Source organism: Heterodontus francisci, chromosome 24 (assembly GCF_036365525.1).
Source record: "Heterodontus francisci isolate sHetFra1 chromosome 24, sHetFra1.hap1, whole genome shotgun sequence".
Classification (NCBI taxonomy): Eukaryota; Metazoa; Chordata; class Chondrichthyes; order Heterodontiformes; family Heterodontidae; genus Heterodontus; species Heterodontus francisci.
In genome coordinates, this window is record NC_090394.1 from 19830766 (window position 1) to 19843663 (window position 12898).

Sequence of the window (12898 nt, forward strand, 5' to 3'; positions counted from 1 at the left end):
CCTTTGTAATGGCCAAATTGTAAAAGATGCAGACTGTTGCTGGACTGAAGGGCTACCCTCAACCATTCTAATTGAAACAGGGCTTGAGAAACCCAATGGTCTGCTCAACTATTTATTTGTTTTACAGTCATTGCTTCAGTGATCCTGTTTGGGGCCTTTGTCCTCTGATATTGCAAGTATTGCAAGTTACTTCCAGCCAAGATCAGCACCTCGACCTTTCTGATTCTTTCCCACCTCTGGGTTACTGTTTGGGCCGAACACTGCCATCTTTTATTGTGGAGATGATTTGTAGAGACAGTAATCTCATGAGGTAGTGCTGGCCAACTTCAGCTGAATGCTTTTTTGCGGGGATCAGAGAAACTTGGTAATTTTTGGGCAGTGTAATTGCAACATTCTGTCACTCCATCCCTGTTTATTTGTCAAATTGCTCAATTTAACCTGATTTATAATTTTAAACAGGGAACTAAGTAGCCAAAGTTCTTTACAACCAGTGAAGTACTTTTGAAATGTAGTCACAGTTATAATGTAGGCAATGCAGCAGCAATTTTGCACACAAGGCCCCACAAACAGTAATGTGATAATGATCAGATAATCTGTTTTAGTGATGTCGCCAACTTTATGGAGTTTGGGCTGCTGTCTGACTTTATGTGTAAATCTTGATTCTATCTCCTCTCATCTGTGTGTTTCTCCCACAATTCCTTATTTGTCTCACTTTGTATGTGTATCTCTCTTGCATTCTGGCCAGTATTCTAGAGCCCTCTTGGATGCTTTTCTCTTTTTTAAGTTTCCCTCTCCCTTCCTCACATGCCCTCCCTCACACAACCCAAATCTCTCTCTCTCTCTCTCTCTCTCACTCACTCTCACTCTCTCTCTATATTGGATACATAGCTATCTAATTTTCCCTTTTAAAGCACTGCAGTTTCTCCTTCAACACTCTTTGTGACAACACATCGCATGTCCCATAAAGATATTTCTACCAGTTTTGTAAAATAAATGTATTAAGCCAATAAAAAAGATTAACTTAGTTGAGTTCCAGTGAGACTACATGCTTTAAATGTAGGCAAGGGCTTACTGGTCTCCTGTGCTAAGATTTCGGTTTCTAAACTGCTCTGCCAGTATGTCTGTTAATTTCTGATTATGATTATTTTAGTCTTAAAATTTATAGTGCCAGTATTATACCCACTGTATAAACAAAAAACTCAGGAATCTATTGAGTGCATTTATCCAGCAAGTAGATTTGATATCCTAAACTGTTTACAACTGTGTCATATGAGTCATTCATTGAGGTCCTCTCACTGGATAAATACTGAACTGAGTGAACTGACAAATTTTATTCCTGTATCCTTTAACTTAATAGTAATGTTTTGACAAATGGAGCCTTAATATTACTAATAAGCAAATAGTTTATAACTGCTTTGTTCTGTAAACTGGCAACGTAGCATCAATTCCTCAGTTCCTCCAGGCATTACCAGCCAAGGACCACAGACCTCACTTACGCATTCCTTTTGAAGTCAAGTTCAGTTGTTTTATAATTTATAGTTGTAAAATGTGTGAAAGTCTGGTTTTGAGCTCCAGACGTTTAATATATTGTTTCTTAATTTCAGGGAATATAATTGAAATAGGTGGAATGGAGCATAAAATGTTCTGATCCTCGTGAAGTGAATTAAATTTTGGCACATCTGCACTTTTATTGCCCTGTACGCTGGGCTGTTTTGAGTTATTAGCATTTTTATAGCAGTTGGGCAGTGTTTGCCAGTTTTATAGTTTGTGATGTATAATCATTCAGTTAGTTTGGACCACCTGGAATGTCTGTCTGCCTCTAGTTGCTGGGGGGGTGTGCGGGGAGAATCAAAATCATGTGGTTTGGCGAAAAAGGAGAGTGAGATCATGGCTAGATGAGGTAAAATTCTGCTTGTAACAAGTGAGATTTTGGGCAGGATTATGGGTTTTGGGTCAGGGCCGAGATGTCTGAGTCAGATGGGAGTTCCGATCCAACCCTACGCTGTACAGGGACCAATTACCCGGCAGTGATTTTTCCTGAATTGGCCAATTAGTGACCAGAGGGCACGCTCACCATCCAATTAAGGATGGCAGGCAGGCTCTCGAAGCTGGAGGGCCAATAGGAGGTCCTCCAACTTGGAAGAAGCTGCAACCTGCTGTTTCAGGTAAGACTGAAAGAGAAACCAGGCAGCTGGCCTATTTCCCAATGCTGCAGGGGCCCACTCTGTTAATTGGCCTTAATTGATGATTAACTTAGCTAACTGCCACTTGTGCCTCCTATACCGACTCCGGGGAAAATGGCCCGGGTCTGGGATGATGCCAGCTGATGGCATGAATTTTTGCGCCAACCATATGGGGGCAAAAATCTTGCCCTTTGGCTCTATTTGGGAGATGGCAATGCAACATGATAACTAAAAGTGAAGTAGGCAAAATAGAGCATCATACGTACAATGTCTAATTGAATTAATGGGCTGGATGGTGTTGTCCTTCTGTCGGCGGTTTCCGCGGCATGGACGGCCGGAGAATCGGAGCGGCAATGGCTGCCACGGAATCCGACGCCGAGATTGCAGGGCCCAATCTTTCTGGGGGCAGGAAGACTGTTTGCCGACGACAGCCTTCCCACCCAGAGGCTAATTGAGGCCCTTGACCGACTGGGATCTTACCAGCGGTGTGGGTGGGGGGGGCCTCAGCCATGCAGGGAGGACACCTTGGAAAACGAGGTGCCCTCCCTGCAGGCTTGGCGGCAGGCGGTGGGGGGCCTCCTCCCAATGGGATCAAATGTACCTCCTAGAGACCCCCTCCCTCTGGACCAAACGCCCACCCTGCCCCCCTCGCCTGGGCATTCCAAACTGGCCCCAGAAACCCCACCTCACCTACATCGGGCTGGATTTTACCAAGCCCCCGACGTCATGATCTATGGTGGCGGTGGGGGAGAAGGGGCGGGCGCTAGAAGATGGGTCCGAAAGAGGCCGATGCCGGGAGTGCCGGGACCTATCTTCCCGGCGGCAGTGAGGCTCTGTGACGGCACCCCTGCCGCTCGGCGATGGAACCCAGATTTGAATTCGTAAATAGCCACTTAACACACATTTCTATACCTGCCACTGTGGTTCAGCCATCTGCTCATGCTCTTCAGCTGGATGTGCGGCACTCACGTGCCTTTCACGTCCGAGAAAAGCCGGCAGCACCGAGGATTCAGTTCTTGGAGCCTGTGCAAGTGGGTGGGTGTGTGTTGTGAACAGGGTCTCAACTCTGCATTCATGAAGGGACGAACCCTGTACCCTTCTCCCGTAAAGGACCATGAGCGTTTTGGGGTGGGGGTGTAGGGGACTGACCCTGCAGTCGTCTAATGATGTTTGGGGATGGGGGGAATAAGGGCAGCCTATGACTCCTTGATGTTGGGTGGGGGCCAGTTTAAGGTCATGATGCCAGTGGTCCAATCCAGGCAACTGAAATTATATGACTGTGGTCATGCTGTCCCGCAGTTATTTAAGGCTAAGACAGGCACTGTTGTGCAATACCATGCAGGAACGCAGCTGAAACACCAATTCACATCACTCTCTACCCTGATAGGTGCCATTGACCTCCGGAAGGAACCGAGTTCACCTCCACCATAGAGATGGGGCTGGTCCACCCTGTCTTTCTGGATCCACATACCTTGAGGAGCCATACCCACAGGAGGCGGAACCAAGAGGCAGACGCAGCCCATGTGGAAGCTCCCAGACATGAGAAGCAGCAGCCACCAAGGCGCATTCAAGGCCAGAGAAGACAACGGATCCACAGGCCCCACGTGACATAGCTGCAGATGTCGTAGCGCCAGTGTCAGAGGCAACTGCAGACGTCCACATCTCTGTGCACTGTTGAATGATGAACTGCTGCCGATGGGCTTTAGTGGACACCCTATACCTGTAGCCCTCAAAATGACCGCTGCTCTTAACTTCTATGCCTCCACATCATTCTAGGGATCCACCAGTGACCTATATGGGATTTCACAGTCAGCAGTACACTGCTGTATCAGGGAGGTCACTGATGCCTTATATAGGAGAGGGTCAGTGACTGTTCACTTCAGGATGGACCCTGAGAGACAAGCCTGGAAGGCCCTCAGATCGGGGCCATTGCAGGATTCCCACAGGTGCAAAGGGTCATAGACTGTATGTGGCCATCAAGGCTCCAGCCAGACAACCAGCTACATACCTCAATAGAAAGGGTTTCGACTCGCTCAAAGTTCAGCTAGTTTGTGACCACAGGAAGCGCTTCATGCAAGTGTGTGCCCGCTTTCCAGGCAGTTGCCATGTCTCATTCATCCTGCAACAGTCCCAGGTGCTGCTACTCTTCACTGCACCGGCTCAGATTGAGGGGTGGATTCTTGGAGTCAAGGGCTACCCCTTGCAGACATGACTCCTGACACTGGTGAGAAACCCCAACAACAATGCAGAAGTGAGATACAACATGAGCCACGGCTCGACATGAGCTACCATCAAGCAGGCCATCGGCATGCTGAAGATGCACTTCCACTGCCTGGATTGATTGGGTGGGGCCCTGCAGAACGCACCAAAAAGGGTTGTGTGCATTGTTGCTGTATGCTGTGTTCTGCACAACTTTGCAATACAGAGGGGGGGAGACCTTGCAGGATGATGAGAGACGGGAGCAGGAGAGATCCTCAGATGATGAGGACACAGAGGGGTTGCAGCAGCATAAGCGTATGGGAAGACGACGAGCATCGATGCAGCACGTACATAGCGAGCAAGGGATGCACGACAACGCTTGATTGCTGAGCACTTTTATAGTCCCTGAAGTGTACCATATGCTTCCCACATCACACACCACTGTGATTCTTCTGGTAGGCAGTCTTCTGGATCTGTGACATCTGTGTCTCCACCATTACTGGCAGCAAATGACTGAGCTATTGCCCATGTGACTGCATCTGTGCAGTCCCACAACACGCATACAGGTGTGCCAAAGATGTCATTCCATACATTGGCAGTTCTGTCAGTTCAATGATGTAATGGGAGGACACATAATCGGTACATGCTGGCATGCATCATTCACACAGGAGACACGTTAGAAAAGTACATTTAATAAGAAGGAATTAATACATAGGCATGTCACCGTGAAAACTCATATGTGTCATGGTGTCGTTTTGAAATGTTTGCGGGTGCTCCTTCACGGTGCTACTTCTGCGCTAGCAGCTTGACTGGAGGCAGGCTACTGATCAGGTCACCCTTTGGCTTTGGATGACTTGGGCGGTGGTCCTCTGGGCGCCTGAAGCCTGGAGTGTCCCAGCTGCCTGAAGACCTCCTGCGCCAGTGCAGGGCTGTCATCAGACGTCATGGCTGCTGGAGCTGCACTTACCGGTGGAGGGGCCGAGGAGCTGGTGTTCACGTTGGAATTACCCTGAAGGGGGGATCCCCATATGTGGAGCACTGGCTCGTCTCCTCCCTCTCAAGGCTCGTAGAAACCTCGCTGCTCTCCTGATTAGGACCAGTGCAGAAACGCTCTCCAGGCCCCTGGTCCCTCCATTGCTGCTTCCAGCTCAAGGCAAGGGTTTGCAGGTCTGTGCGCATCTACGAAAAGTGGCTCTCCATGAGGGTCACCAACCTCTTGATGGAGGAAGCCATGCACTCATATACCTGGGACATGGCAGCTGTCATGGCATGGGTGGACTCCCCGTCGTCCTCTCAAAGCTGCGCATGGCCTTTGGCATCTCTGCCAGATGTTGCCTTAACTCTCCCTGCAATTCCGGCATGCCTTGTGCTGTCGACACCAGAGGGTCATTGTCAACCTGGGGCTCAGCATGGGCCTGGCCACCCACAGTCGTCTCGACTGTCAGAGGCGTTGCCTTTCTCAGCTTCGGCCAGCTGTTCGGGCACATATATGGTGCTCCCACCAGCTTGTGGCCCAGACTCTAAAGCCGAACAGATTTCCACCAAAGTGAGTGTAGTTGTGCTGGTGGAAGGTGCAGGAGTGTCATGAGACGCTGCATCCTCTGAGATTGTCTCTTCCTCAGGAGGTGCTGGAAGTCTCCAGGGCCTCCAATGCCAGCTCGGAGCGTCGCCCTGCAAGATACAATGTGAAGAGCACAGTTTTAGGTTTTATGGTGCATTGTCTCCAAAAGTGAAATGTTATGAGTAATCATTGTGTTTGTCAAAGAGCTGTATGTTCACTCGGAACCCCAAGCTCCATGTCCGAAACGGCTCATCCTCCCTGATTGCCAGCTAGCTCCAGGGCCACCTCCTCAGCCTGTGTTAGGGGTCTGATGCTTGGCACCCCTCCTCTGGTCCTGGAGGCCTCCCTCGTGTTGTGGGTCCTCTTCACCTGGAAGAGCAAGGATGCAGATATTGAACATTGCCAAACAACAACATGATGTCACAACAGGGACGCTCAAACCAAAAGTGAGGGAAGCTCAGTCTCTAATACAGACTCAGCCTGTCATGTAGGTGCCATGGTCTGAGGCACAAGTGAGTTCTTTCACACATCAATCCTCCTGGCCGAACCGCTCTGTCTTTTACGTGGCAATGGCCCCCATGCGCCACTCTGTGTGTGGACAGCAAGGTCAAACAGACTCATGCAACAAAGTGCCACTTACCTTTGCCGAGCGCGTGAGATCGTTCATCCTGTTGCGGCATTCTACCCAGTCTCGGCAGATAACCCCACGCAGCTTACCTCCTCTGGAATCTCCATCCAGGCTTGCTTAGTCAGGCAGGAGGATCTATTCTTACCATGGCTGGGGAAAAGGGCATCCCGCCTTTCCCTTGCAGCTTGGAGGAGAGTGAGCAGGGAGGCATTGCTGAAGCGTGGGGCCACCCTTCCTCACACCTCTGACATCTCCGGTGCCTTGCAGGGGTATTTCCTTGGCAGCTGGGGCTCTGCAGACTTCGCTGCTGGCTGGTCAGCTCCAACAGCAAAGGTTTAAATGTGAAAGAGGTTTTATGCAGGGCTGCCTGCCATTTAAATATGGCGTCACCACCTGCTGACCTGTCAGTTGACACTGTTCATGGCATTGTACAGTCCGCCCCCTCCAGGTGATGGGGAGGGGGATGGGCAGGCTGACCCAGGCATGCTAATGAGCCGCCACGCAGGAGATCACAGCGGCTCCACAGCATGCAGCCACCATTTTATAAGCTGGCGGCGGGCTCTTAAAATCTAGCTCCTCTTCTCTGGGGGTGAGGGTGCGGTTCCAGTGCTGGGCCTGGGTCTGAGGCATGTGCAGTACCGGCAGTGGCCACCGCTCCTGGTGGCGTTGCTGACGCAGTTGATTGGCTGGCAGCTCTTGGAGGCGGAATCCCTGTCTGACACCGGGGGTCAGAAAAAATGCAGAGGCGGAGTTCCCCCCCAACTTTTCGGCCTGGCGCCGGGAGCCCTGCTTCCTGCATAAAATCCAGCCCAATACATCTGAACAATTTGCAAGTTCTTTTACAGCCTAAATATGACCATTGTTACGACCATAGCGGGAGGAGTGCACTGTTTATTCTAGTCCCACTTCTCCACAGGTCACAACATATATTTAAATTTTTCCACTTACCAATACAGTCAATCATATACTCTCTTTTTCCCAGAACAAAACACACCAACCAGGTTTCTTTAATAAACAACAAAATTATCAGTTTATTATAAAACAAGTCTTAACCAAAAATGAAGTAAAACACACACACATTGAAATATCAAAGCCCCTTATCTATCTTGGCACCTCACACTCACAAACGCACACACACATACACCAGTTAACTGGAAAAATAAAAAGGATTGTTGTTTACAGCTGTTACAAAGAAAACAAAAAAAAACTCAGGCAGACTACTGGCCCTTGGTTTTGGTTTGGCATCCCAAATGCGTATAGATGGCTGTCATTGGGATCTTCCTAGAACAGTTCTTTCCAGGTGATGTTGAAGATCAGTTTGGGTAGGCTTTTCAAGAAATGCAGCTATGGAGAATTCAGATAGGTCTTACAGCAGAAATACAGCAACAAAGATTTTCAGTTCCCACACACTCGATGCTCAGGGTTTCTTCAAATATGCAGGGTTTCTTCAAATACAGTTGGAAGTAGGAGACCGACACACTGGAAATGCAGGGTTTCTTTTTCAAGAGATAGAGATGAGCTGGGTCTTCTTGGCAGGCAAAAACCAACTGTCCTTTTTGTAACAGTTCAAATTGAAACTAAAATTATTTCAGAAGTCAAGTCTCCTGAACTCTATAAATCTTGACCTGTCACTTCTTTGTAAACATCTCCCCAAGTCAAAAATAATGCCTGCTGGGTGATTATCCACAGACAGGTGCCTTCCAGTAAAACTTGTTTCCAAGCCCAAATCCAGGAACCTTCTGATAACCTCTCTTTAAAAAAAAAACACAAAGTTCAGCATCTCTTCAGATTCCAGATGAATAAACTATAAGCCCTAAAAACATATTTTTACAAAAAAATAGAAGTACTCTCGTAACACCATGGCAATATTTCTGAAACAAAATAAGTTATTATGATGCAAGTAGAAAATAGGTTTGAGAAAGTAACGAGTTGGTTCTTGAATAATATTTCCCTGGTAACATCCTATAATTTTAACCTATAATTTGCTAAAGTGAAAAAACTGATACTGCAACATTAACATATCTAATGATGAATGGATAAACTGCTGCTTTAGGAAACTTTTCATCAAATTCCTGACTTCAGAGACCTGTGAGTTATCTGACAATAATATCTTCCTTGTTTTATCTTTTTTCCCTCCGCTGGTATCAATCAACAGGAACGCTAGTCCTACAGGACTGGTCCTCACTGCTTGGGTGGCAGCAGTGTACAAGGTTGCAATTCTGATTGAAAGGTATGTATTGTATTGTCCGCTTTAGATGAATCTCCAAAGTTGTGCCTCGCAAAAGAGAGACTTCTGGAATGTCTTTGTTACATGTGTGGCTGATTTTTTTTTTCAGTATACAATTGAATGAAGTAATAGTGCCAAATATGCTAATTAACTCATGGTATATTTTGCACAGGCCCAATATTTTAAGTATGCACACCGATCTTTAGCTTTACGCTCAGGTTTATTTCTTTGCATGCCTGAAGAGTATTTTACACCTTTGCTCTATACTGATATTAATGCCATTCAACTGTGTGCCAGTTTCTTTCCAGAGGTGATTTGTGCACTTAATTATGGGCCTGATCTGCGTTTTTCACCTCAGTCTTGCAGCAAAAGCCAAAGAGGGGGATCTCCATCTTAAAAACATGAACCACTGCAGCCATTTTTATATTCTCATAAGACGTCTCTAAACAACAAAACTGAAAAAGAGTCTCTTGGCCTAAGTTTGCCACTCTCTTGTTTGCTTTAGCTGATGCTCACTGCTCCTAATCAACAGCTATTAGAGGCTGGTGATGCACCATTGCCATACCTAAAAAAGGAGAGTTTAGTTTTAGGTGGAGGCCTGGCATTGGATCTCTGCTAATCTGGTCCTTTACGAAATGCTGTTGACAAGTGTAGTGTGCACCTGTGGTTAGAGCTGCCAATTCATCACATGTTCTCCTGCCACCAATTGCCCCATCCAGTCAAACAGCCTTTGTTCACATCTACAATATTTTTGTAATTAATAAACAAAAATGTTCAAAGAGAAAATGAAAAATATCCATGCAATTCTTCTAATTCTCCCTACGGTCTTTCTGCTGGGTTGCTGACAGCAATATCCAGGAAATTAATCTTTATTCCTGGAGTCTCTGAGTCAATCCTGGAGGGCTGGTAATCTCTTTTAGTGTAAAATTGCTTTCACAGAGCTTCAAAGACAGTTTCTTCAGCTTATGAAATGCCTACTGTGGTTCTTGTATTAAAGGTGAAGATGGCCCCTCTTCAGCTTTTGCTGCAAGATTGAGGTGAAAATCACAGATCAGGCCCATAATTAAGTACACAAATCACCTATGCAAGGAAATTGGCACACAATTGAATGGCATTAACATCAGTCCAGTGTGCTGTGGCTTTTGAAGCACCAGTCATTTTGACTGCTTTAACGTTTGACCAATGTACAAGGTGCCTTTAGAATTTAAAAAAATTCATCCAACTGTACCAATGGATCAACACTTTTCTCCAGTCAGTAGCTAAGCTGTACACAGCAGAAAGGTCATATTTAGCTAACATCAGCTGGAATGGCAATTGGCCTCAGCATCATGTGTTAAGGAGGGGGAATTTGGCCAGGGTTCCTGCAACACAGCAACCTCTGCTGGAAAAATGTATCTGTGGATGTCAACCAAGAACATGATCAGGTTGAACTCATGAAAGTGAATAGCCTGCCAGCATTCATAGTTTAGGTGCACACATGAATATTGGCCATGTGGTCCTGTTACAGAATGGCAACTCACGCTAGGGGAGCTATAATTCAGCGAGTAGTCAACGCTTTCACGAGAAAAGAGGAAGGAAAGTTGGTGAAGAAAAGAATGTCGCAGAGTAATTTAAAAGATTAAGTTATACACCTGTTTATTTTCCATATTTGAATTATTTTGTTGGCTGTTGCAACCTGGCTAAAATGGGGATTGATATTCCAAATATAAAATTCGAAAAGATATTCGAGGGAAAGAATTATCTAATTATATAAAACCAATTCAGTCCATTATTGATACAGTGGAATTTTACCTTTTCACTATATTGAGGAATGCCTCTCTTTTTCTTGGTCTTTTTTATATATATATATATTTAAATCTAGAGAATATTAACAGAATTATATCATGTCTTTTGGTCAAAACATGAGTTTAGAGCTATGTAAACAGTATTGTCAATTGCAGCTGCACTTTATTCTAACAGCCTGAAATGGGTCACACCATTTAATTATCCTTTCTGATACTTGTCTCTTTCTTATTATGTCAGCCCATTCACAGATGAAGTATATCGTCAAAAAGAAAAGGCTATGAAGGACAGCTGAATAGTTGGGACATTTTGACAAGAGGATGCATCCTATATGACCATTGGATTCCTCACTTTGCTTCACTTTGGAATAGCACTAACTTATGAATGGGTTCTAATATTTAATAACTATTAATTAGTTGAGATGTGGTGCTCCACTAATTAGCGTCCTTTTAAATATAGTTAATCAAAGTTCTGTAGCCAAGGGTGATACTTACTACTTTTATCTGATAATGAGAGTTCTGGAATATTTCCTACAATTTAACGTCATGATGAACTCATTCATATTGCCAATGGACAAGCACCAAATTGTTCGCTATGACTGCGTTGTAAATGCAAATACAAATGGAACTGTCCTAGGATCAGAGTAAGATCTGGATGGGTTATTAAACCAAAAATATCAAATCATGTTTTTCCCATTCGCTAAACTAATAATCTCAAAATTGGTCATTCATTTTTGCTATGTCAATGATAAATGTCCAGCGACATTTCTTGCTGCTATGCCAATGATCTCATTAATTTCTTCTGAATGTGGTGTTGCCTTCACACCTGATAACACAATGGTAACATTGTAAGTCTGATTTTTTTTAAAGTTTCTTTTTGACAGCTGGCAAAATTGGACTTGTCATTTCCATTAATCTATCACCCAGTCTTTCAGTAGGACTGTGGGAATTGTATTGTGAATCCTTGCAGGGCACAGTAAAGAGAAAGAAGATTAATTCCTGCTGAATTCTGTTATTTTTAAATTAGAGCATGGTACCAATAGAAAATATTACACAGCTGGCATTTCTGATCTTTTATTTGCAGACTCTTGCATGCTATTGGATATTATGCAAACCTGCTAGATCCAAAAGTTATGCAGCATTGCAAAAAGGTATTCTGGCAGTAAGAGCATATTGTGAACAATAATATCTCAAATGTATAACATTGTAATTTAGTTTAATAGATAAGAAAAATATGTATTTTTGTATACAGTAGAATCTTTTCCAGTTAAACCATCACCTTAAAAAAAACACTTTGTAGCCTTATAGACTGCAAAGTTTCAAGTTCAATTCCAGGTACTGATTTAATTGATCTCAACTGGGTTGGGAATAGAGTCCTAGAGTCATTTACAACACAGATGGAGGCCACTTGGCCCATCAAGTCCATGCGGTTATACTCAGCACCAGTGACTCTAAGCAAGGGAAGGCAAATTCACCTAGAGTTCCTGCTCCTGATTACTTTCAGTGACTCTCTGATGGAACATGTACTAGTGTAATTTTGGGGGAGGGCAAAATCTGAAGGCTCTTGCAGTCATGTAGCCAAATGAAACAGAATATTTTGTCTGCATGTGAAGAATAGCTATTTGAACAATGTGCTGGATGACACCGTTACTCAAGATTCTTAAGCATCTTCATTGAAAAGGGAGGGGAGCAATTTTAAGAAAGGGCAAAAATCAGACTTGGAAGATTTCTGCTGTGTACAGTGAAATTGTAAAAAGGCTCTTTGTATACATGCTTGCAATCTTGCTATTAATAGTGAAAAACAGAAATCTTCTCCATTTGTTTCACAAAAGATAAAAATAATGGGATTGATTTTAACTCCCTTCACCTGACGGAAATTTGGCAGGCTGCAGTAAATTGGAGCAGACAATTTACCCACTCTGTTCCCGCCCTGATCTAATTGACAGCTAAAAGCAGGCAGACCTCCTTTAAATGTGCAGATTGGGCTCCGATGATGTCATCGGGACATAAGTACTATTTTTACCTGAGGCCTGAACAAAGAGTAATGGTGGCTTTCCCGCAAAGCCAAACCTGTCAGGATCCAGATCCAGGGCCATGGCAAGAGGAGGCCCAAGTAAGTGTAAATTTTTAATTTGTTGCAGGTTTCCTTGTGAACCAGATGGAGCAGAATCGCTCCTCTGGGCCCCACAAGGGAACCTGGCTTCCCCTGACCCGAGATCCCCTCTACCAACCACGATTCTTCTTCCCCCCCCCCCCCCCACAAACCTATCTATCCACTTGTCTTTTGCTGGGGCCTGTTGCCCCAGGTCCTTGCAGAAG

General features: G+C 45.1%; 1 protein-coding gene across 3 annotated transcripts in view; it reads left to right on the forward strand.

Annotated features, from left to right (window-relative positions):
- Positions 1 to 12599, forward strand: part of pemt (phosphatidylethanolamine N-methyltransferase) — a 173253-nt gene extending 160654 nt beyond the window's left edge. Inside the window, exons 6-7 of one of the 3 annotated variants that reach the window (XM_068055739.1) lie at positions 8727 to 8801; positions 10821 to 12599. In XM_068055739.1, coding sequence (XP_067911840.1) covers positions 8727 to 8801; positions 10821 to 10875 — 130 coding nt within the window. In that variant the 3' untranslated portion in view covers positions 10876 to 12599. Of the gene's footprint in view, positions 1 to 8726; positions 8802 to 10820 lie in introns of those variants that run through there. The other 2 variants (XR_010977359.1, XM_068055740.1) reach the window with 2 other exon arrangements.
- The last annotated feature ends 299 nt before the right edge of the window (positions 12600 to 12898 follow it).